General features: G+C 44.4%; 2 protein-coding genes across 4 annotated transcripts in view; one reads left to right on the top strand and one right to left on the bottom strand.

Annotated features, from left to right (window-relative positions):
* Nucleotides 1-556: 556 nt before the first annotated feature.
* tbc1d5 (TBC1 domain family, member 5) lies at nt 557-19,080 on the bottom strand. 3 transcript variants are annotated; one of them, XM_077009346.1, is made up of 24 exons: nt 18,975-19,070; nt 14,981-15,152; nt 14,144-14,211; nt 13,831-13,930; nt 12,758-12,803; nt 12,546-12,654; nt 12,316-12,405; nt 11,862-11,936; nt 11,703-11,770; nt 11,310-11,412; nt 11,096-11,184; nt 9,591-9,641; nt 9,428-9,497; nt 9,171-9,343; nt 8,754-8,896; nt 7,057-7,163; nt 6,366-6,451; nt 6,002-6,279; nt 5,704-5,766; nt 4,695-4,903; nt 4,025-4,121; nt 3,863-3,942; nt 3,257-3,514; nt 557-1,904 (listed from the first exon to the last, which is right to left on the bottom strand). In XM_077009346.1, the coding sequence occupies exons 4-24, from the start codon at nt 13,925-13,927 to the stop codon at nt 1,659-1,661; spliced, it is 2,538 nt and encodes an 845-aa protein (XP_076865461.1). In that variant the 5' UTR covers nt 13,928-13,930; nt 14,144-14,211; nt 14,981-15,152; nt 18,975-19,070; the 3' UTR covers nt 557-1,658. The 3 variants fall into 3 exon arrangements, with proteins under 3 accessions (XP_076865461.1, XP_076865460.1, XP_076865462.1); XM_077009345.1 differs by lacking the exon at nt 14,981-15,152 and having other exon boundaries at nt 18,975-19,080; XM_077009347.1 differs by lacking the exon at nt 14,981-15,152 and having other exon boundaries at nt 5,704-5,760; nt 18,975-19,080.
* A 4,451-nt stretch (nt 19,081-23,531) lies between these two features.
* Nucleotides 23,532-25,322, top strand: part of kcnh8 (potassium voltage-gated channel, subfamily H (eag-related), member 8) — a 43,996-nt gene continuing 42,205 nt past the window's right edge. The window contains exon 1 of the mRNA XM_077009344.1: nt 23,532-23,754. Coding sequence (XP_076865459.1) covers nt 23,679-23,754 — 76 coding nt within the window. The 5' untranslated portion in view covers nt 23,532-23,678. The remainder of the gene's footprint in view (nt 23,755-25,322) is intronic.

The raw sequence follows: 25,322 nt of genomic DNA, 5'->3' as shown, positions 1-25,322 counted from the left end.
TATGTCAGATATTTAATCCTACTATGGTGTCAGATATTTAATTTCTGTTTATATAGAAAAAATATAGAAAGAGTATACTCATAAGTGCCTAAAGATATCCTGCTATCATTTGTGAGTAAACCTGATAATGACAAGGATGCTTAAATGTCAAATTACTTCTACAGTAATGTGTGTGTGCTCTACAAAGGCTGGAATATCTGCCTGGTGTCAAATAAATTTACCAGATCCAAAACCTTTGTGAATGGTTAATTAAGGTAAATGTTATTTCTAAGATTGACTTCTTTCCATAACTGAATCACAATCTCTTCTTAATACAACTCCCTATTCTTAACTTCTCAACAAAAATATAGTTGGGATCAGTAAAGTTCTCTTTGTTTGGAACATTATTTCAAGCAGTCAATGTCCCTCAGTGAAACTGTGATTTGTTCCAATCGACTCCATGCTACCTAAACGGGTCTTTTTCTCAGGAGAAAAATAAAAATGACTCTTTTCAACAGACTCTGGACAATTGAACAGACTGTGGAAAAAAATAACCATAATACCCAGTACACACATAGGTGGATAAAGGCAAGAGCAGTAATGCCTTTTTATTAATGTGGAGTTAATATCATTCCAACATCCCTCATGTACAACACATACACAGCTACCATGGGAACCAAGAGAAACTAGAATAAGGACACCAAGTACAAAACAGAGTAGAGAGTGAACAGAGTTAACATAAAACATTAGAACTTAACAAAACTTTACATGGAAAATGGGTGAAAATTGTTTAGAAAAATATAAAGGAAAACAAAACACCCAAGGAACCAGATGGACACTTAAATGGCCACATATTCAGGCACCGAATATCAAACAATCAATGCTGAAGAGAGAAGTTACTGATGAGGGTCCATCTTGATGATTAAGGCTCCCCCTTCTGGCAAGTGAGATGTAGTGCACATAAGTCACCGTTATTATTTATTATTATTAGTCATATTGCAGAAAGAGACCGTTTGAGTACTGAAGAGTAGAGCCAGTCTGCGTGTATGAGTCTGTGGGCAGGTTACACTGAGAGCAGAGCTGTTTTTCACAGTGCATGTTTGCACTACAAACAAAACAGTTACATAAACAAACAGATCACTGCTCAGCACATACGCAGTTACCATAAATGCCTGCTATTCCAAATCTCACTGATATGCTTCATGTATATTAATCCATCCTCTCAAGATCCTCCCAGTATGTGTATTCAAGTATGATTTATGAAAATCGGACTGTGTGCAGTGTTTATATTAAGATTGAATTACAGAGTCTATTGATTTGAGGGCATCGGTTTTAAATTATAAAGACCAAGCAGCTTATGTGCTAACTGGTTGACACCAGGATTGGGGAGCAGGATACCGGAATACAGTTAAAGGACTAAGTTATGGAACAGGGTCTAGTTTAAAGATGGTGGGATTACCCCAACGCTAACCGTAGTCGAGGTTAATCATGGTGGTACTACCTCAACCCTAACCGATGTCCAAGTTAGAGATGTAGGATTACCCGAATCATAGTCTAGGTTAAAGATGGTAGGGGGCTCATAAGGCAATCAGCCTGAGTGTATATGTGCAAAAGTACAGTAAAGAGATTTTTCCTCTAGAGGGGCTCAAAGACAAAACAGACTGACTACATTTCAGGATTCAAAGATCATTTGGGTTAACAATGGTAAAATCAGAGTCCTTGCTGTTCGTACTGCCCTCATCTGGGTGGGATGATTCAGAAGTCGTTCCCATTAGAGGATCTTGAAACTCGGCTTGGCTGAAGCCCCACCCATGCTTAAAGGGTGGGGCAATTGCAGGACCTCCTTGCTCCTCGCCCTCAGTTGGCTGAAGTTCTCCGTCCTGCGAGACCAGGATGTAGTCGTCCCACTTCCTCCCTTCAACAGCCTGAGAGGGGAAGTAGAGGGACAGACTGGTGGATGTTGGGTTATTTTATACAGGCTCACCAGACGTTAAATAACCAGCACACACAGGGCCATGTGAACATTAAATAACCAGCACACACAGGGCCATGTGAACATTAAATAACCAGCACACACAGGGCCATGTGAACATTAAATAACCAGCACACACAGGGCCATGTGAACATTAAATAACCAGCACACACAGGGCCATGTGAACATTAAATAACCAGCACACACAGGGCCATGTGAACATTAAATAACCAGCACACACAGGGCCATGTGAACATTAAATAACCAGCACACACAGGGCCATGTGAACATTAAATAACCAGCACACACAGGGCCATGTGAACATTAAATAACCAGCACACACAGGGCCATGTGAACATTAAATAACCAGCACACACAGGGCCATGTGAACATTAAATAACCAGCACACACAGGGCCATGTGAACATTAAATAACCAGCACACACAGGGCCATGTGAACATTAAATAACCAGCACACACAGGGCCAGTGTGAACATTAAATAACCAGCACACACAGGGCCATGTGAACATTAAATAACCAGCACACACAGGGCCATGTGAACATTAAATAACCAGCACACACAGGGCCATGTGAACATTAAATAACCAGCACACACAGGGCCATGTGAACATTAAATAACCAGCACACACAGGGCCATGTGAACATTAAATAACCAGCACACACAGGGTCATGTGAAATACCCGTCAGTCACAGTACACTCGTTAAATTTCTATTCTCTGGTTCTGGGCAATGTCGGTAATGATTGTACCAAACTCTTGTTACGTGTGCCATTATAGTCACACAAATAGTGAATTCAGGGCCAGTAACCCACATATTAGAATTCTGGTATACAGAGAACATTGAAATGTATGATATATGGCACACACTCTTATTCAGAGTGACTTACATGTTTATCAGTGTGACGGCATGTTGACTCTGTGGGAATTGAATCTATGATATTGGTGTTACTAGCACCATGTTGTAAACAGGTCCAATAGGAGCTGCAGGATGACTTTATATGGTTATAGGTCAGTTCTATGATTATAGGTCAGCTTCAACTCAGCACGAATTAACATCTTTAGTACTGCCACAGCAGCATAGATAATGCATAACTAATGCAAATGTATGACCTTCTACAGGATGCAATGTGCATCAAAGCTACTAGATCAACTGTGCCCCCTTGTGGAGAATATCTCCTACATCAGTGAGTTTTGTACTGAGAGAACAGTGAAACCTCACTGCGTGTGTGTCACAAAGTCTCAATGTGTGCTTGTGTGCCGTGTGAGCGCGTCACTCCCTGCTAACCTGTGACTGTGAGATGAGTGTTCCCTCTGTCCAATCAGGGCTCCGGCTCTGCCTCTCCAGCTGCCTCTCCTGCTCCGATTGGCTGCTGGGGTGTGGTGGAGGCCCAGCGGTCCCTGGCTGAGCGGACGCAGCGTGGCCAGCGTGAAGGTGCTGAGCGGCGGAGCAGTAGTGGTCGTCTGCGATGGTGAGCTCCTCGTTCTCCTCCGCCTCCAGCTGGCTCTGGTTGAAGCGCAGAGCTCCTTTCAGAATGTCCTTAATCTGCAGAAAGTCCAGCAGCGTGTGAGGGCGGCCTGCAGTCGTGCCGCACAGGGGCCGGCGTACGGGCCCCTAACCGTCTCACCGCACAGGGGCCGGCATACAGGACCCTAACCGTCTCACCGCACAGGGGCCGGCATACAGGACCCTAACCGTCTCACCGCACAGGGGCCGGCATACAGGACCCTAACCGTCTCACCGCACAGGGACCGGTGTACGGGACTCTAACCCTTTATCTGACAACACTTGAGCATAGTATCAAGTTAATTTGTTATAAATATCAGTTTTAATATATATCAAACTAACTAACAAAACAATTCTCCAATTCAGTATATTTCATTAGGACCAAACCTGTTTGAGTCCCGCAAGTGACACCAGAACCTCATCCTCCTTCTGAAGGTGCTCCTGCAGGATGACGTCCTGAATCCTGCCTGTCCACCAAGCATGAACCACCTCATTATTCGCAGCGCTAAACCATCTGATTACCAATCGGTAACTCACTGCCCAACTCACCAATGTGCACATTCATCATCTTTGCACAGTACTTGCTCATGGCCTCCAGATCATTGATCTGTCCCTGCAGGAAAGACACCTGGGCCTCCAGCTCCTCCTATACACAGAAACACACGCAGGCAGACACGCCCACACACGCAGGCAGGCAGACACGCCCACACACGCACGCAGGCAGACACGCCCACACACGCAGGCAGGCAGACACGCCCACACACGCAGGCAGACACGCCCACACACGCAGGCAGACACGCCCACACACGCAGGCAGACACACCCACACACGCAGGCAGACACACCCACGCAGGCAGGCAGACACGCCCACACACGCAGGCAGGCAGACACGCCCACACACGCAGGCAGACACACCCACGCAGGCAGGCAGACACGCCCACACACGCAGGCAGGCAGACACGCCCACACACGCAGGCAGGCAGACACGCCCACACACGCAGGCAGACACGCCCACACATACTTTTGTTAACAATATATGCAACTGTATTTCCTACAAAACAGAAACCTTAGTTTAGTTAAAGCAGAATCTTAAACATGCAAAAACATGGACAACAGTGACATGACAGTGAGAGATGGTGACAGTGAAAGACAGAGACAGACAGAGACAGTGACAGACAGAGAGACAGACAGAGAGAGAGAGACAGGAAGTGGCTGCTCACCATGTCCTTCCTCCCCATGGATTTACTGTGTGAGCGAGAACGGCTGATGTTGAAGAATGACTCTTTCTTAGTAGCTGAGAGGGGAGGGGATGATGTGCTGGACTCCCGCCCCTTAGAGACAGGAAGAGGAGGGGAAGACATGGGATGGTCCCGTCCACCTGATAAACTCTCAATACTGGGGGAGGAGCTTACAGTCCTGGAGGTTTGACCTTAAGAGGAAAAAGAGTGCAACCATTAGTCAGAGAGGGAAAAGATCTAGAACAGTGGTCTTCAAATCTGCTTCTGATATTCTGGTCACTGGTGGCATAGGTTGCTGGTATTAATGCTGCTCCTATTAGTTACTGCTGAGACTATTTCTAAAAGCTTTTCATTTGCTCTGTTTATGGTTGTGTTTCAAAACAGACTGGCTCACTGATGATATTAAGGTTTTCTAGTGTTAGGTTAAGGTTCGGTTAGACTGCGACCTTGGTTAAATGCAACCAGCAGATCACTAACTCTAGAGTTAGACTGAACACCTCTGGTCTAGAGTCAGACTGAATACCTCTGGTCTAGAGTCAGACTGAATACCTCTGGTCTAGAGTCAGACTGAATACCTCTGGTATAGGGTCAGTGAAATTATAACATGGAACAGATGAAAACAAGTCAAGTTCAGATCAGATTACGGACAGGACAGATCATGCAAAACATCAAAATTGCTAAGTTTGCAGTGGACAACGATGCATATGAAATGAAGATTCCAGATTCAAACACTGGGAACCATTAAGGTCTACTGTTCTCTCACTGGTGATATACTGAAAGGAGTGTGAGGATGGACCTCCCATGTCATCGCGTGGTGGAGTCCACTACACAACAGAAGCACGTTTGATCACATACTCGCATTCAAATTGCTGTTGTGCAGTGACACATGCGAACATACACATAAATCACACCTGGAGACAATCACACACGCAAAACATCTCTAGGACAGGTGCATGTGTGGAACAGAAGGACTGAGAACAGGAGCAGTTACCTGGCATGTCAGACAGTATCTGGGGGGGGAGAGAGATCTCAGATACTCCAGGAGAACCTACATCTAACAGACACGACAGTAAGGCTACTACAAATGTGCGCGCGCGCACACACACACACGCACACACACAGGCATGCGTACACACACACGCATGCATTATGCACACATGCACGCACATCCATACTAGAAGAATTTGATGACAAACTTACATAAACTTCTAAAGAATTTTGTTTACATGAATGCACCTTTATGTGAACATGTATGTGAGCCTTTTTGTAATGATGTCCGGACGGCTTACCGGTACTGAGATGCACAGGCATACTCTCGGACTTCAGAAGACGGTATTGGGTCTGCGGATGCGTCTGGGACTGTGAGTTTGGGGCGGCTGGGCCGGACGGCTGCTCAGGACCCGGGCGGGACGGCTGAGGCTGTGGGTGTGGAACTGGCAGCACCTCGCCGGTGACTGACGGGACACCAGCGGAACCGGCCGCCATGGGGGCAATGAGCTTCCTGCCGAAGTTGAGCAGAGAGCTGGAGACCTTGTTGATGTTGAGCGGAGGTGCTTTAGTGCTGGCCCTGCAGAAACAGCACGAAGCTGCTGAGACGGAGGCGGAGTCCCGAAGGAAACGGAGTGTTGGGGAGGAGTGCAGATCCACGCCTACCGTGTCCTACTGAGCAGGTCAGCGCCTCTGGTTTTGTAGTAGTCAAGGTTCTGCTGGAACTGGTAGTTAACCGGCCTCGGGTTATTCTGAAAGGAAGCGGCGTGGCATCAAATAAGCACAGACCCCCAATGATCAGACACAACTGGATCAGCACCAACTGCACCGGGCGTATGTCCTGTCTGAACACGGCCCTGGTCTGTCTACTTGGGACTTGGCATCATATATAATTCAATTAAGCAGCGTTCTTTAATTAAGCAGTGTTCTGTAATTAAGCAGTGTTCTGTAATTAAGCAGAAACACAGCTGCAGCACTGAGGTTTCTCTTGACCTCCAGCACTCCCTGAGTTTGAGTGTGTTCACATGACACATCAGATTCTTCTAAAAACAGCTCCATGTCCTACAGCACAATGCAGATTCTGCAGGCTCCGCTCCGTCTGCCTCAGAGACGTGCAGATCACGTGTTCAACTTCAGGCAGAACACGTCACTGCCCATGAGATCAACCAGAAGAAGGAGGTATGAGAATCTGAATGAGATGATCAACTGAAGGACTGAACAGAGAGGGAGGAGATCCTACTATCTGTGTGTGAGCAGCCCAGCTGGATGATGCAGTTACATCTCCAGATCACGACCTACGTGTGTGTGTGTGTGTGTGTGTGTGTGTGTGTGTGTGTGTGTGTGTGTGTGTGTGTACCTTTGGGTCTCTGATGAACAGGGCTTTGTGCAGAAGAGCGTGGATGTCTCCCACTGGGGGGTAATGCATGAGGAGGCCCAGACATGTCTGAAAATTACTGGCAATTACTGTGAGGGGAAGGAAGACAAATACATGCAGTATTAACTACACGGAAATGCTCTTAAAAAGTATGAATACTATTTCTTTATTATAATGATGCGTCAGATAGAGGAGGTCAGGACTGTGTGGCTGCAGCAGTAACTGGTACGCAGTGCCTAACCCACTGTACTTCTGTTTAACATCATTAAACATTTAACCTCATCATTATTACATTCTTAATTATAAAATTATTCTACTGATCCCTACATCTCCTTATACTGATCCACTGATCCCTATACCTCCTTACACTGATCCCTACACCTTCTCACACTGATCCACTGATACCTACACCTCCTTACACTGAGCCCTACACCTCCTTATACTAATCCACTGATACCTACACCTCCTTACACGGATCCACTGATCCCTACACCTCCTCACACTGATCCCTACACCTCCTTACATGGATCCATTGATCCCTACACCTCCTTATACTGATCCACTGATCCCTACACCTCCTCACACTGATCCCTACACCTCCTTACATGGATCCATTGATCCCTACACCTCATTATACTGATCCACTGATCCCTACACCTCCTTACACTGATCCACTGATACCTACACCTCCTCACACTGATCCCTACACCTCCTCACACTGATCCCTACACCTCCTCACACTGATCCACTGATCCCTACACCTCCTTACACTGATCCACTGATACCTACACCTCCTCACGCTGATCCCTACACCTCCTCACGCTGATCCACTGATCCCTACACCTCCTCACACTGATCCCTACACCTCCTTACATAGATCCATTGATCCCTACTCCTCCTTATACTGATCCACTGATCCCTACACCTCCTTACACTGATCCACTGATACCTACACCTCCTCACACTGATCCCTACATCTCCTCACACTGATCCCTACACCTCCTCACACTGATCCACTGATCCCTACACCTCCTCACACTGATCCCTACACCTCCTTACATGGATCCATTGATCCCTACACCTCCTTATACTGATCCACTGATACCTACACCTCCTCACACTGATCCCTACATCTCCTCACACTGATCCCTACACCTCCTCACACTGATCCACTGATCCCTACACCTCCTCACACTGATCCCTACACCTCCTCACACTGATCCCTACACCTCCTCACACTGATCCCTACACCTCCTCACACTGATCCCTACACCTCCTCACACTGATCCCTACATCTCCTCACACTGATCCACTGATCCCTACACCTCCTCACACTGATCCCTACACCTCCTCACACTGATCCCTACACCTCCTCACACTGATCCCTACACCTCCTCACACTGATCCCTACACCTCCTCACACTGATCCCTACATCTCCTCACACTGATCCACTGATCCCTACATCTCCTCACACTGATCCACTGATCCCTACACCTCCTCACACTGATCCCTTTCTTTGTGCATAGAGAACAGCCACAGGGCAGAACTGCACTTTTGGAAAAATGTCCAAATGTTATTTTTATAACTCAGCCCTCTTCAAAAGGTCCCTCAGATGGTGCCCCAATGTAGAGGCAGCAGTGTGTAAGGCTGAGCAGACAGGCCGAGGTGCAGAACTCACACGCATCTCTGATGTAGAGCAGCATGGCCACAAACACATAGTCCACCAGGTCCAGGGTGATGCTGTCTGCGAACAGAGCATCCCACACCACCAGCAGGTCCTGCAGAGGAAACTCACGACCGAACAGCAGCCGAACCCAGCGGCTGCAGAGCAAACGCACATGTAAACACGCACGCATGCACGCACACAAACACGCACGGACACATGCAACACATATGCATACCACATGTACAGCTAGAAATCAATTTATCTAAATATTCAGGTGAAAAAAGAATTCAACCTAAACAGGTTTATAAAGTGAATTATTAAAAACCCCTATAAAGCACTTCATAAGCTCTATAAAAAGATCCCAAGATGTCATAAGCCTGATTCTTTGGTGTAATCCCTCTCACTCTGGGAAGGAAAGAGAAGACGTACATGCCGTATATCTGCGGGGCGATCTCCAGACGGTTCAGGTGCATGTGCAGCTCGATATCATGCTTCTTCACCAGCTGGTCCTGAATTCGGTTCACTTTGGTCACTATGGCAACAGAGGGTCCGGAGTCCTGGGGTCTGGCGAAGGGCATGCTAGTTAGCATCTCCTCCTTCCCCTGCAACGTCAACACGGCGTTCAGGAGACATCACTGTCAAAACCAAACGTGATGTTCACACCATCGGGGACACGGGGGTCTTACCCTCCGCACCTCCCGCTCAAAACTCGAGAACCAGGGTTCTGCCGTTTCCATGAGCTGGGAGAACATGGCACTGAAACAGAGGAGAGGGGGACACTATAACCTATGATCCACAAACCACGGACCACCACCACCATCTCAACGGCAGGTCAACACAGACACTTACTACGAGTCATGCTCATGGAAATTTGGATCCAGAAGAACTTTCATCTCCTCACTGCAAAACAAGCACACAGTCTTACGCACAGCATTCAGACTAAAATATTAAACAAACTGATTCATGATTTGTAAAAACTTCATGAATGCTAGAGGTAGCATTTGTGAATATGTCAGTCCCCCCAGGATTTCGCGGGCCTTTTTTGTGATTGTTGCGGGCTAAAATGTTTGATGTTGCGGGTGTTTTAAAAAAAAATTGTGATGGAAGTTGCGGTGTGTTTTTGCTTTTTTGTGAGTACATTACAATAGGGAGTAAATGTTGTATGGTTTCCTCTATTTAGTAGTCCATTTTAATGATCTATATACCTATTTATTCAGGGTTGCCAACTTTTCAAGATCGCCAGAGCGAACTAGTAACTCATAGATATGGATCAGAGATAAATAAATTTCATCTCTGACTTTAAACTTAATCTCAGTTCAAAGTTTAAACTTATAAACTTTATCTCAGACCCTCGCCGCTTGCGTGCGCTGCAGTGACTTCGCGGGCTACCGTTGCATTGTGGGGAATGTAGTGTTTGTGGGTGCAAAACACCATCGGGCGGCTGTGGCCTGCGGGCCGGTTCTAATAGTAATTAAATATCATCCAGGGGGCCATAGATAATCAATTCGCGGGTCGGATCTGGACAGTTTATCCCCGTTTTCATGTAGTGTACCGGGATACTGCTTTTCCCGATCTTTTTGCCGTTATTTTCGTCGCTCATGCTGCTTTCAGTCTGCTCCTCTTGAAAGTATATACGGAGGTAAGGCGGGAGTTTGTCGACGTCACATCAAGACGACATCAGTGATTGGGCAAATTTGCGGGAAAGTTGCGGTGATTGGCTGAAGTTGCAACACCGCCCTGAATTCGCGGGGTTTGCTTGAAGTTGCGTTGAAGTTGCAAATCGCAACATCGCAACTTTCTGGAGGGTCTGATATGTTAGGAAGTACACTACACTGGCGGATGTCGAACACGCCGAGCTGGCCATCCTGTGTACCTCAGTGTGCACTACAGTGTCATTTCATGCTTAGTTTGTGTTTCTATTGGTTTATTTCATCTCAGCATTAAAACTGAAGGATGGATGCTGTAGAACACAGGAACCTGCTCCAGTCTCAGGAGAAACTTCAGGGTTCAGGAGGACCTTCAATACAAGGCCAAAGCAGCAGAGATGTTCTTCAATGGCCCAATCAAACATTTTAGTCCAGTCAAGAATCGGTTTGCAAACTGTCATTCACAAGCATCATCCAACCCCATTGAGGCAAATTCCCCAGGAAGAATCACTTAAAAATCACTTGCACACGGTGTTGAAACCTGGAAGAAATTAACCTCAAAACACTTAAAGCTGCTAATGCAGCAATTTCTTAAAACTCTGCTGACAAATAATTAATTTGAATGTAATTATTGGTGTGTGTTAAAAAACGAGCGTTTGGACTAAATCATTCGCAATGCTGAGTGCTGGAGATAAGAGGGTGAGTCACCTGGGACTGGCCGTCTCAACAGCATGTAGAAACGCCTGATGGTCACAGTGCAGAACAAAGACTATAGGAGCCAACAACTCATGCATGCCCTAGAGAGAGAGAGAGAGAGAGAGAGAGAGAGAGAGAGAATATTCAGGGCAATACCTTCCATGTAAGAAATGATAAATATGCAGTTTATAGAGCTGTTTATGTCCATTATTAGAGTTGTTTATACCTGTTTATATAGTAATTGCTCATTTTCCCGTGCGTAGCAGAAGAGAATGTCGGTGAGTTTAGTCCTAACATCCTCCTCCTGGAAATAACGCATCTCTGGAAACCTGCAGACACAGTGGCACCTGCACATCAGCCCCAGACCATGGACACGATGGGTGAAGCCCTCCAGCTGTGAGCTTCTACGGCAGTGGTGCTGACATCAAACGTGTCAGTTTCACACACTTACATTTTATCATTTCAATGGTGTCCAAACCCTTACATTGCATTATGTTAGAACATTTACAACGTTCACATTTATGTTTCCATTGCATCAAAGGTGCATCACACACATTATGTCACGTCTCCAAAGGCATCACTTTCACACGTCATTACAGCATCAGTTTCGTGCACTTACGTTCTCCAAACGTCCTGCTTTATCATCCCCCGTAACTCTTTGTCCTGGAAGAACTTGTTCCACAGACTCTAAATGGGGGGGAACAGATGCTGCTTAAAAGTGACCGGCAGCTGGAGTGCCTCCCCTCCCAGGGGAACATGGGTAAGACGCGTCACTCACCCCTTCATCCTGAGACAGAGGGTTGTTCACCATCAGGTCCTGCTGGCCGGCAGCCTTACGCGGATTTGTGATATGCTGGAGGAGAAGAAATATACATGTGGGGTTAAATTAGGGTTAAATTCCATGCACGCACGCATACATGTGCATACACACACGCACACATACACACACACACACAAGTGCACACACACATATGTGCACTCTCCCTAAATATGAGGTGTGGTGAGACACATCATTTTGTGAATGGCGATAAAGTGGCAGCAGCATTGGCAACGTAGTGATTTTGTCACTATATTTAGTGAATCAGGCTGAAATTTTCAACAGATATGTGAGATATCGTATCACAACCCCAGACACACTGGTATCGTGCCACCTCTAGCAAACGCATGAACATATGCACACACACACACACACACTTAACCACATACGCTCGTACACACTTTTGCACACTCACCCTCTCTTTGATTTTCTCATACTGAGCTCGGAGCTCTTTGGTCTTATTGATCCACTGGCCCTTGTCCTCCGGCAAGATATCCAAATAGAGCTGGAGCAGCACAAAGATGTCAGACACACACTACAGGAAATGAGCACTGGCATGCACGAGGTCATGAAGGTCACACCCAGAACTACGTCCTGCCCCCTAGCACAGCCTCATTATCATACTCCATTAAGCCCACCGCTTACCTTCCAGCATACACTGCGGAATCGGCTACTCCGTAATCGACCAGTAATGCCTGACTGTCTGATCCGTGCGAGATAGTTGCTGTTCTGAAACAGGTCGTCCCACTCGTTTCTGCACAGCAAATAAGACAAACGCACACACAGCATTAAATCTACGACCAAAAACTGACTTCACACTCGTGTACAACTGAAGGAGGTTAGTAGTATTGACTGACCTATAAGACTGAAAGGTGGACTCAGGGGCACTGTCTAGCGATCCTCCTAGAAAATACACCATAAGGACACTTAATGTGCTCAGATTGGCCTTTATTAACATCCCTTATGAACATCACATATGAACATCCTTCCCTAACCCTGGACTACTCCTCGTCCCCTACCCTAACCCTGGACTACTCCTCGTCCCCTACCCTAACCCTGGACTACTCCTCGTCCCCTACCCTAACCCTGGACTACTCCTCGTCCCCTACCCTAACCCTGGACTACTCCTCGTCCCCTACCCTAACCCTGGACTACTCCTCGTCGCCTTCCCTAACCCTGGACTACTCCTCGTCGCCTTCCCTAACCCTGGACTACTCCTCGTCCCCTACCCTAACCCTGGACTACTCCTCGTCGCCTTCCCTAACCCTGGACTACTCCTCGTCCCCTACCCTAACCCTGGACTACTCCTCGTCGCCTTCCCTAACCCTGGACTACTCCTCGTCCCCTACCCTAACCCTGGACTACTCCTCATCCCCTACCCTAACCCTTGACTACTCCTCGTCCCCTACCCTAACCCTGGACTACTCCTCGTCCCCTACCCTAACCCTGGACTACTCCTCGTCCCCTACCCTAACCCTGGACTACTCCTCGTCCCCTACCCTAACCCTGGACTACTCCTCGTCCCCTACCCTAACCCTGGACTACTCCTCGTCGCCTTCCCTAACCCTGGACTACTCCTCGTCCCCTACCCTAACCCTGGACTACTCCTCGTCGCCTCCCCTAACCCTGGACTACTCCTCGTCCCCTACCCTAACCCTGGACTACTCCTCGTCCCCTACCCTAACCCTGGACTACTCCTCGTCCCCTACCCTAACCCTGGATTCATTCATATATATAATCTAAATATGCAGATATATTTAGATTATATTTTTATATTATGTAAATACACTCAGATACAGGAAAAGCACAGGCACAGCCTAGTAATTCCTTAGTACCCTAACCCTAACTGTACTTCGTAGTACCCTAACCCTAACACTACATTTTTATTTCTCGTAGTGCTGCTGCTAAAACACCAGTGAGCTTCCCTTACTGGTTCTGTTTCGGTTGTAGTTGTGCAAAGGGTCGTAACCAGTCTCCTGCTCTTCTTGCTGCAGTGGGTGTCTTGTCTCAAAGTTTGGGTGCTGCATGGCCTGCCGAAGAGCACATGACACCATGAGCACACTGTGACGACCCAGGAGTGTGAGCAGAGCAGGCTGGCCATAACCAGAGGAACCGTATATAGAACTGCTACAGGTTGAAGAATTGTGTATGCACTTTTAAAATATATAGAATTACTTAAAAGGCTGAGAGATTATGCATGCACTTTTAAAATGTATAGTGTGAGGGATTACGACAGTACTCACTATTACACTTCAGTGGCTGTTGTCATAAATCTGACTGCTGCAGAGGTCACACTCCTATAAACGTAAAGCTGAGGAAAAACAAGAAACAAAAAAAACATTTACATTAAAATAGAAAAAAATGAATAAACAAAACACATTGACAACTCATGACATTTAAAACCCAGATAAGAAAACCAGTTGTGGCATGTCTGACTTTAGTGAGTACAATGACCTTCAACCATTGAATACTGATCACTTGTAGATTACATTTCCTTATGAAATACAGTGTGGTCAAAATTCTTGTATCGGGTTATATATTAGTTAACCTGTCTCAAACCATATTATAAAGCAAAAATGGGATATTTTTTAGCTTTATTTCAAATGAAATGCATTTCTGCTTAGGGACAAATTCAGTATGGTTCAGTTAAGTTAAATTCAAGTTGAAATAATTAGCATATTGTACTCGTCATATTTCTCAGTATCCTCAGATATATTTTACGCCAAACACACGTCAGACATGGCAGAGAATATTGTTAAATTACATCAGGATGGAAACACTACAGAATATAAATGAAGAGGGTGAAAATGGCACCAGGTCCCTTCTGCCCAGAAGATGCTACTGTAGCTGTAACCCAAATCATCACCCTAACCCCTTTAAAGCTTCAATATGCAATATGCACAGCAATATGATCAACAAACTGTTGTGCCTGACGTCCTTCTACTTGAGCTAAAAGCAGACCTAATTAATTAAAGAAGGCCACTGTTATAGAACATGCTACCAAAATAATTCACTCTTGCTAGAAACGAATTACTTCACTCTTGCTAGAAACTCTGGGAAACATTAGGTGTGACACGAACCCAATACTGTCTGTGCTGTGGTCAGTGCTGCAGGTCCACTACTGTCTGATCTGTCGTCAGTGCTGTAGGACAGGGTGCACAGCCCACTACAACATCAGACTACCTGCATGACAGGCTCTGCAATAACTGCAGACATGGGTCTGATAATGAGGCAGACAGGAACGTTAAACACCTGCAAGACAGACAGCAACAAAGCTCATAGTTACTTTCAGGACGAATTAATGAAGAACAAAGTACCAATGCTCACAAAACAGCAGTAGCGAGAAATAGAGGCTTCAAGTTACAAGGAGACCCACAGAATGCCCTTAAGAGGCTGAGAAAAGTCGATTTACACTACATATGCTGACTGATCACATACATATGCTGACTGATCACATACAGTATGAACCCAGAGGGTAACAGCACAGACACACTGCAAGACTCCTCAGAAGGTCAAAAGGGCCCAGATCACTGCTGTGGTTTTATTTCCAGCCACGTCGCTCCTTTAAGACACCACTGCCCAACATGTCTTACAGGCAGTGTGTACACACTCCATAGGGTTAATCCACAGGTCCAGACTTTGAACTGTCACATACCCACCGGACTGAATGACCACATTCTTAATCTGTAACAAAGGTGGAGTACACAGTTCTCTCCAGCACACACTGCTGCTTCACAAGACAGTCTGGCTTTTATTCATGTGACTGCTGTGTCTGTGCGATGTGTGTTGGTGCTCCACACACCTCCCCACTGCAGTGTCAGCACAGGCGCCCCCTAGTGTCCATTAGTGTATTTATTATTCATTGACACACACTCAGATGGAAAACAAAGAGTTTCTCTTCAACGCTGTGCTGACAGACCTTTGGCTGGAAATGCCCCATGACATGACCAGTGTTGTCATGGAGACACTAAAGGATGCTTCTGAGTCCCTGTCACGTGGACACAGGTGCTTCATGGAACAGCAAATAGTTGGTGGGACCCGCCTCGTCCCCTCTCTGCCCTGCCTCATGGACTTCTAGTGTCCATACATCTCAGACACTGGCTGTCTTCAAAAGAAGACTGAAGACTCAACAAGCACTTAAATGCACAACCCTTTCCTGTATTCTTTCCCACTCTGGCCAACACTATGCACTAACAGTATCCTTACATTGACCTTGCATGAACATGTTTTTGAAAGAGACCACAAAACACTTCTGCTTGTAACAACTGTGTCTACCAAATGCCTTAAATATACGAAGTAACTGTAGATGTGCAATGCGATTACTTATCTCGCAGAATGAAAGAGATTTTTATAGGATTTTGCTATGTATTCCAACTCCCTGACAATCATCACCACATGAACGCCAAAGCAACCACTCTAGACATCTGTTTCAGATCTTACGCAGGTCTTCCTTAGTTTAATCACGTGTCTATTTGTGATTCCACCGTATAAGAGGAACTGAGAAAGCAAAGAATGCAGAACATTCTAGAATGAAACCTCACGTTCCAAAAGGCAACCACAGAAACGCTTAAGAGATGAAGAGTGTGTTCACATCTCAACATCTCAGTAGTGACTGGAGCCCGGGGTTACTCTGGCCTAGGGTTGCAGCGGTAACCGGTTTCACGGTATACCACGGTATTAAAATGCACGGTTATCATACCGTGTGCGTTTGCTTATTACCGGTAAAAAGCAAGCCAGCGGAGAAACTGACCCGCGCATGCGCAACTCCGCTCCGGTTCAGCTACTAAGCACACAGCAGTGAGAATGGCAGAAAGTGCATTAGACTTAACAAATTTTTTAACAAAAAAAAAGCTTAACTAAAATCAGCGGCGAAAATGACGTAATCGCGGTGGCTCCGCCGGTGCGCGAGGGTCTCGCGCGCTGTCGATTCGCGAGGTCGTGCAGCTCTCGAATTTTGTAACTTTGCGCGCGCCGCGCCTCAGTGCAATGAACAAAGTCATGTTTGCAGGGTTCATACACCTTTATAAGGTGGAATTAAAGTACTTGTACGTAACTTTAAAGGTCCGTTTCAATATTTCCCAGCACCTTAAACTTAATTAAGTTAAATATTTATACATATACTCAAAATAATTCGCTTTTTATTAAATTATTTAATGGTTCTTTATTTTCAAAACGCCCAGTCTTAACGTCTTCACGTTCTCTCGTGTTTCGTCCTGGAATTACAAGAGGCTCGTATTTGTTAACGTAATACAAAAGAACTGTGCCGAGTCGCGCGATACGGTCACTAGTGAAAGTGTAAATCATCCATAGATTTTTAAGGTCCTTGCTTTCACTGGATGTGAAAGACGCCATTAATTTACATGCGTTCATTTTCAAATTTTAACGTGCCTGTTTTTCATATGTTAAAACCAGACTCGGTGTGAAAGCCTTAAAATAGAAATCTCTATTGTGAGGATCATGTCAGACATAAATCCTCTCTTTCTGCAGTATCTGGTTATATTCTAACTTGGCAGTACAACGGACGTTTACAACAGTTGTTGATCAGACAGTGACCCCGGCTGAGTTTATCAGATATTAAATAATTTAAACTTAAATAATTGTACTGAAATCCATGATTTAGGTTTATCTAATTTTGCAGTATTTATATAAACATGTGTACAGCTTATTTTTTTAAAGGAGACATTTTGTATACAATAGTTCCAGGTTTCTACAATAAATAGTTAATTGAACAAAAAAACTTGTTGTAATTTCTTTAAGGGTCAGTGTATCTTTTAATAATATACAAATTAACTGTGATACCGTGATAACCGTGATACCGCGGTATTTTCTGAGACGGTTATCATACCGTGAAAATCTCATACCGTTGCAACCCTACTCTGGCCACCTAAACCTTCTTAAATAAACTCACATGCCTTCACTTCAGTAGCCAATTACAGAACAGTGCTTCAGCACTAATCACAAAGCTAGACATTTTACAACCTTCAATACTGCAAACACACCATACACTGTGCTGCTCAGAAATGATCCAATTCATAATCTGATTTAATGAGTGTTTCTCTGACATTCACTCTGTCCTCTCCGTCCATGTCCCGATGCTCTAGACCTTAGTGAGGGTGTTTGCATTTCTGGATCTTGCAGCTGGTCTTAGGAGGTTGAAACTAACGTTTTGTTGTTCCGACTCTATTTCCTCAGGTCATAGACAAAAAAAAAATTAAAAAGGTCACAATGTCTTATTCTAACATACGAGAATGTGAGACCATATTGTACAATCTCACAATTTAAAATAAAATGCAGCAGACAGCACTAACCTTTATTAAAGTGTTATGCTTAACTGTAGTGGGACGGCAACACGTGTAACATACCTGCCAATAGATTCAAAAGAGCAAAACTACCCAAATGAAAAAGGCTAGTTTCTGTGTCAATGAGCTAATGTAGGAATATACAAGAAACAAACATTAACTTGCGGTTTTCCGTCTGATGCAGAACTCACTGCATCCTTTAAGCCGAACGTAAACACAACCTGGTGGCGACCTTAAATGCCACTGTGTGTCCTGCGTGTCTAACCTAACTAACATACCGAGGAGACCTTGGTTATATAAAAACATGTGTTAATAGAAATTTGTTTAAAACAACATAAATGAAGCGTATTCATGTTCAGAAAGTGTTGGTACATCACCAGCGAGACTAATAACTCTTCATTATGGTACAAGCGGCAACGTTTGAGAATGAGGAAGAAAACTAATGCCAAGTGACCTAACTAGCAAACTACCCGTCATAACAATTGCAGGTATCATAACAGGTGTAGTCAGCCAGCCAGACTTGCAACATCTGGACTTGGACATCAGTCGCCTGGAGCGGAACCGAGCGGTACCGAGCGGCCCGGTCAGACGCGGCGGGGTTCGGGCTGGTCCAAGCAGGCGCAGGAGGCCTGAGGTTCAGACTTCCGTTCACTCTCATAGCGCTGCACTACACACACGGGACACTCCTGCCAGACACTCGGACCATTTCACAGGCGACGACACCGTGAGTTTCGCCACACAGGAGTGAACACAGACACGGAGACACAGACGTTACCTGCCAGGGATCAGGCGGCTCTGCCCATCCTGCGGTCCGCATGTAAACACTCGCGCGAGTCAGGCGGATGTGCCGCAGAGCAGCGGTTGGTCAAGCACGTGACCCCGGACGAACGCATGCGCAAGTGCAAAAGGGAGTAAATTTGTTGTCATAATAAAAGTCCTTATACTCCGATATCTATATTAAACACTTGAATACTATATGCACATTATTCAAGAAACTGTTAAATCTAAACTTTAAAATATTTTATTTATTTACAACGATCAGAAAATAATAGGTCTGTACATACCTATGTATTACAGTGAAAATGAAATACTGTGCTGTGGAAATTCTCTGTAATTGACAATTAACTTAAAAACCAATTAACTTTATATCTCAACCAAGAAGTTTTTAAATGTATTCCCATCCTTCCAAACATCACTTATTTTATATGAAACCATACAACAAGCTCCTTATGTCGCCAAGATTAAATTAATTAATTGATTCAGATTATATGTATGAAGTTATATTTATACAGCAACAAAGAACCCAAGGTTGCTTTACAATTAACATACACACCTTTTACATCCAATCACACAGGTGAGAAGCTGCAGCCAATCACACACAGCATACTCTCAACTGGAAGCCTCCACCCCCTAGGGGACTGAATCAACTGCAGGGAAGGGAGAGAGGACAACACCCAGGACAGAACATCACCCACCTGGGCATGCAGACATGGTCTTTCAGACACACACTAACAGGAGAACTTCATTAGTGTAGACATCACTGGACATGCAGAAACATACAATCATTCACACTCACCAGGACTGAAACCATAGACCCCAAAGTAAACCCAAACAAACACAGGTGAACATGGAGCCACCATCCAAACAGACACAGGTGAACATGGAGCCTCCACCCAGACAGACACAGGTGAACATGGAGCCTCCACCCAAACAGACACAGGAGAACATGGAGCCTCCACCCAGACAGACACAGGTGAACATGGAGCCTCCACCCAGACAGACACAGGTGAACATGGAGCCTCCACCCAGACAGACACAGGTGAACATGGAGCCTCCACCCAGGCACACACAGGAGAACATGGAGCCTCCACCCAGACACACACAGGTGAACATGGAGCCTCCACCCAAACAGAGTACACAGTGGGAATAACAAAATGTAACATAATGAATAATAGTTTCTTTTTTACATGTAAGAATGAATAATTATTTTGGGAAATAGGATTACAACAAGTGTGGTTTTGTGTGCATTTATCATAATGCAAAATTTTAATATCTTGAATAAAAATATAATTATTAAAATTTTCCAAATTGCCACCCTTTTGATTATAGAGACCACACATCACAGCAAATAAGTTTTTTAATCAGTGCAGCTGTGAAACAAGGTTAACTCTTGTACAATTTCTTGTACAAAAGGTTTTTCTTGTACAATTTCTAGATTTAGCTTGGAATAAATTTCAGATGATTATGAATTTGTTATACGTGAGATGACCATTCCAGTAACACTCTCAATACAATTTGATTTCTCATGGAAAGGGAGAGTGTTGAGCAAAGCACATTAAAAATGTGAACAATGCCTCCGCCTGCTGGTAAAAAAGTGTGAATTACGCTATTTTGTAACGCAAGTTAAAACCATGCATAATTTCGTACTGAGCCTATTTAATTGTGTTCTATAAACTATTATTCTGAAAATAAAAATGTAATGGTTAGTAGCGCCAATAAACTCTGAGATTTAACAGACTGGTTCTAAAGATCCATTTACATGATCTTCTCCATAGAGAATAACGAAATTGTCAGGTTTGTCGCTTCGTATGTAAATCAGAGTAAAACAGAAAGTAACAGATGAACATTGCATAATGTCCAGATTAGAATAAAAGATAAAATATAACAGGAATGCAGCGATCGTTAAGGAACAATTCAGCCTTGGTTGAAAGTAAAAAGTTTCACCCATAGAAAACTGATCACATCACATTTTTATTAGTTACATGACAAGTCATTCACACAGACCGTTGACATGACATATAATTCTTGGTCGACATGTTTGGTGAACGTATAGACCAGGCGTACTCAACTAAATTTGTCCGCGGTCCAATTTTGGCAGATACCTGTGACCTGAGGTCCGGTGCGGCGGACCCCCCAGTTAATCAGGAATGAGATTGGGTCCGGACAGGATCGCGTTCGGGTCCGGATCCGGACCGCGGTCCGCCAATTGAGTACCCCTGGTATAGACCTTACAGAATTGAATACAAACTGGATATCTAATATATATATATTGTGACGGCGCCGGGCACACGGACTGACAAGTCCGCCCACACGCCAGCAGAGGAGGCTGGGAGATGAGAGAGAGACACTGTAAATTGTAAATAGTCTGTTTAAGATAAGTGAGTTCATAGTTATTTTGATGTTTCTAGTTATGGTGGTTGGGGCCAAATATGTGTTAGGTCTGTGGGGAAAACATAGGAACACCCTCATCGTGGAGTGAGTGCAGTTGAATGGGGTAGTTGCCATAAAGAGCAGCAAGGGGTCTGTTAAACAACCTAGGAGATTCTCAGTAAAACACAATTCTTGTTAAAGTGAGCTCTTCGCGTCAGACTCCTTTCTTCGCCGCCACGACAATATATTAAAAGTATATATATATATTAATATATTATATATTAAAAGAGCTCACCAGGATTTTGCTCAGGCTTCCTGGATTGTGTTGATTCCACTAATTTTACCTGGATTGCTAATTAGAAAATCTAGCAAGCTTGAGCAAAATCCTTGTGAGGACTTTTAATCGCGGCACCTGGAATTGACAGCACTAATATATATATATATATATTCATTCATATATATTGTCACGGTACGGAGGGCCCCCTACTGGTCGCCCCCGTCTACAGCGGCAGCTTGTCCTGTGGGTGTGGTGTTGTGTTCGTCCCTCAGGTGGGCGGAGCCCGCGATCCGTCTCACCTGAGGGTCGTTTGTTCGTCTATATATGTCTTGTCTTTGTACCAGTTGACCGCTGGTTATTATATCCTTAATTCGGATCAGTTCACGGGTTTTGGTTTGCGCACTTTACATATTAAACCATCCTATTTCCCTGAGACTTGGCGTGATCGCTTCCATTATGTATTTTCTGTAATATAACCAATATGCTATATTTAGCAATTTAGCTATATTTACTCAATATTGCAAACATAGCAATTCGGGGTAACATGAATTCTACATGAGTTTGGTATGAGGTTTGCGGTTAAAACCTCTGGTTTAATGGAGGACTCGTCGTCTCAGTGGCACCACACGAGTCCCCAACAACGCTGCCAGATTCCTTCTTCTCGTAGCTTCACACTCCGCCTCTTATAATCAGTTTGAACAATGTTCTCTTATTCCAACTCAACACATACATACGTACACACACACACACACACACACACACACACACACACACACACACACACACACACACACACACACACACACACAGAGAGAGAGAGAGAGAGAGAGAGAGAGAGAGAGAGAGAGAGAGAGAGAGAGAGAGTATACCCCTAGTATAGTACCACTGTGGCCCACTGGGGGGCCCATGAAAATCACTGCTCTAATATAACATGCAATTAATTATTTTCACTCTTACACTTGGGTCCTTGTTACCTGTAGTATACAGACGGCGTGGTGACAGACAGTAGACGGGGATGAATAGTTCACATTCAATACATTCACAATGGTTACGCCAGTGTGTAAAATATAAACATCGTTCTGTCAGTACATTATTTACTTTTGACTGTTATAGTTTTATTAGTACATTTTAATTATTTTTACTGTCATTTATCTGTATATTTGGTATCTGAGTTTATAAAACGAGAAGCAGTCTGCGAGTTGAGATCAGAACATTTGGGGGGGGGGGGGGGGGTAGGGGAGGTTTGGGCGAAATCATCGTGGATATTGCTCACCCGCGGGGTGGTGCACGAGCGCGACAGTCTCCATAATATAGAATAACAGAGAATATGTGAGGACCCTTACTGCTTTGTGAGCATTTTTGTGCAAGCATTTAGCTATCTGCTGCAAGCAAGCCACCAAATGATTAAAAAAACACGAGCATGTAGATTTTCCTATCTTAACAATTAGACGCACTGTAGCCAAAGGGTTTTATCATCGTTGCGGACGTGAAAGTCTCTGCGCACGCCTGCCCGTCTCACTTCTGTATGAAATGGGCTCTATGATTAGTTCACATTACCAGATGAACTAATGCGGCACTGCTGCTAAATTAGACCGGGTTATGGTTAATAAATATTAGTGAATTACACTGGATAGGAAAGGGCTCGCCAAGAGCTACATGGTTAGCTCTTCCATATTTTGTATTTACATATTAATACCGTAATTTATAACATATTTTTAGTAAACTATATGGATGGATTTAGGCTACTGTAACCGAACGTGGGTCATTTTTGGAATATTACGAGACTGTAAATTTCTAAAAGGCTGATTGAGTCCTCGTCACACTCCGCCTCACAGATGGAGAGTCGTTTACCTGATTTGCACCTGCGGGCGTCACTCTCCCATAGCCACAGGCACACGCCTCTCATTCAGCTAGTTTGCCTACTCGAGAGACCAATCTCCGCTCTCTGCCGAACCCTAGCAACGGCACGCTTTTACGGGAGAACTTTTATTTACCTTCGTTTTTTATAACGCTGCGTAACTTTGATGGGGACTTCGATCACAGCGCGTGAACATGCCTGTAATGAAGGGATTGCTCGCGCCTCAGAACACATTTCTGGATACTATAGCGACGCGTTTTGACGGCACACGTGAGTTATTAAAATTGTTTTGATGTTTTCAAAAATTAACTTTTATATTCTATTAAGACCTCAGATAGGCTACCAACTAACGGCCGGATAGGATATATGGCAAGTATTTGTTGTGCAGAAAAAGCAATTAAGTATCTGAAACGGAAAATACACTATCAAAGTCGAGAAAGTATTTGATCTAAAAATTACATCTTTTTATCTGTTTTGTCCAACGAGAATAATAGTCTGTTTCGAATTAGACTACATTTATTTATGTGGTATGAAGTAGCCAAAGCATACATCTAAAGGACACATTGAACCCTTAAGAAAACAACAATAAAACAATGCTTGAAGCTTTTAGACATCGCTTTCTTTCATTCCTCGTGACATCTTTAAACAAGAGAATCCAACAATTTTGCTGGGTCAGCACCACGGACAGCGCACGAGGGATTTCCCTTTTACGTGATCACGGCTCAAGCCATAAAATGGCACAGAGCTTCACGCGGTGCTCACAGAGAGAAAATATAACTTTAAGTATAAAACTCTTAACAAATATCGTACGCTTAGAGAACTTGCATAAACTTTTTCCCTCTCGTGGCCCCGCTGGTAACATCGATCAAATTTAATTGGCCGGTCGCAGCACAGCGTCAGGTGGGACTCTATCTCAAAGCGTGTCTTTTGCGCGGTTGTCAAATAAATGTTCCTCGCTCACTGTCCCTCGCGCAAAGCACCTTAAATAATTACAGACACGAAGTCCCTGTTTCAACGTGTAGTCCACTTTTTCTCTGCTCTTCTCACAGTGAGAACATGTATTGTGCGCTGTGTACGAATGGAGAAAAGTCTGCTAATGGCAGCTGCTGATAACTAGGTCCGTGGTTCTAAATGCATATGTGGTACATCGTAATCCCACAGTTTTCTCTGCGAGTTTAGAACAAAATTTCTTTTGTGTAAATTCCATTTCTGTGCGATCTAAAACCTTACACCACGGAGCTTTGTGAAGCTAAATATACCATTTACCATTTACTGTGACTACACGTCTCCTCCCGAAGGGCTACGTCAACATCCCTAGAGCTGTAAAGTTTGCATAACCCTCAGTTGTGAATCTGTAACCGTGTAGATGCTTTTGAGATATTGCAGGAAGAACAGATAATAACACCGACAGGACTAATAGCGTAACGAGCTATAGCATAATTAGGAGGCTTCAGCCAAGCTGAATAACACGAGCAGTGTGACTAATCATCTAATATAAACCTTGATGTAGGGACATAGCTGCTCTCAGTGGTTATAAACGTATATGTCTGCAGAGACTCCTTATTGCTCCAAACCATTGTGTTAATGGCAAATGCATGGGACATAACCTACATATGATTATATGATTATACAGCAAAATTACATTTGTGAGGCACAGTGCTATTCAGAGCTGTTCCATTATGACAAAAGCCATAAAAAATGTCTTTTCATGCAGGTACCTGTCACTACTATATATGTGGTGGGTAATTACTGTGCATCAGTGTTGGAGTGTTTGTCTTGTGCAGGATCCGACAGAAAGAGATTAACCATAATTTTAGGTGAGCAGCCCTTTAAAAGAA

This window comes from Brachyhypopomus gauderio, chromosome 6 (assembly GCF_052324685.1).
Source record: "Brachyhypopomus gauderio isolate BG-103 chromosome 6, BGAUD_0.2, whole genome shotgun sequence".
Lineage (NCBI taxonomy): Eukaryota > Metazoa > Chordata > Actinopteri > Gymnotiformes > Hypopomidae > Brachyhypopomus > Brachyhypopomus gauderio.
Note: the sequence above shows the minus strand (reverse complement) of the source record. Positions and strands in the feature narration are given on the sequence as shown.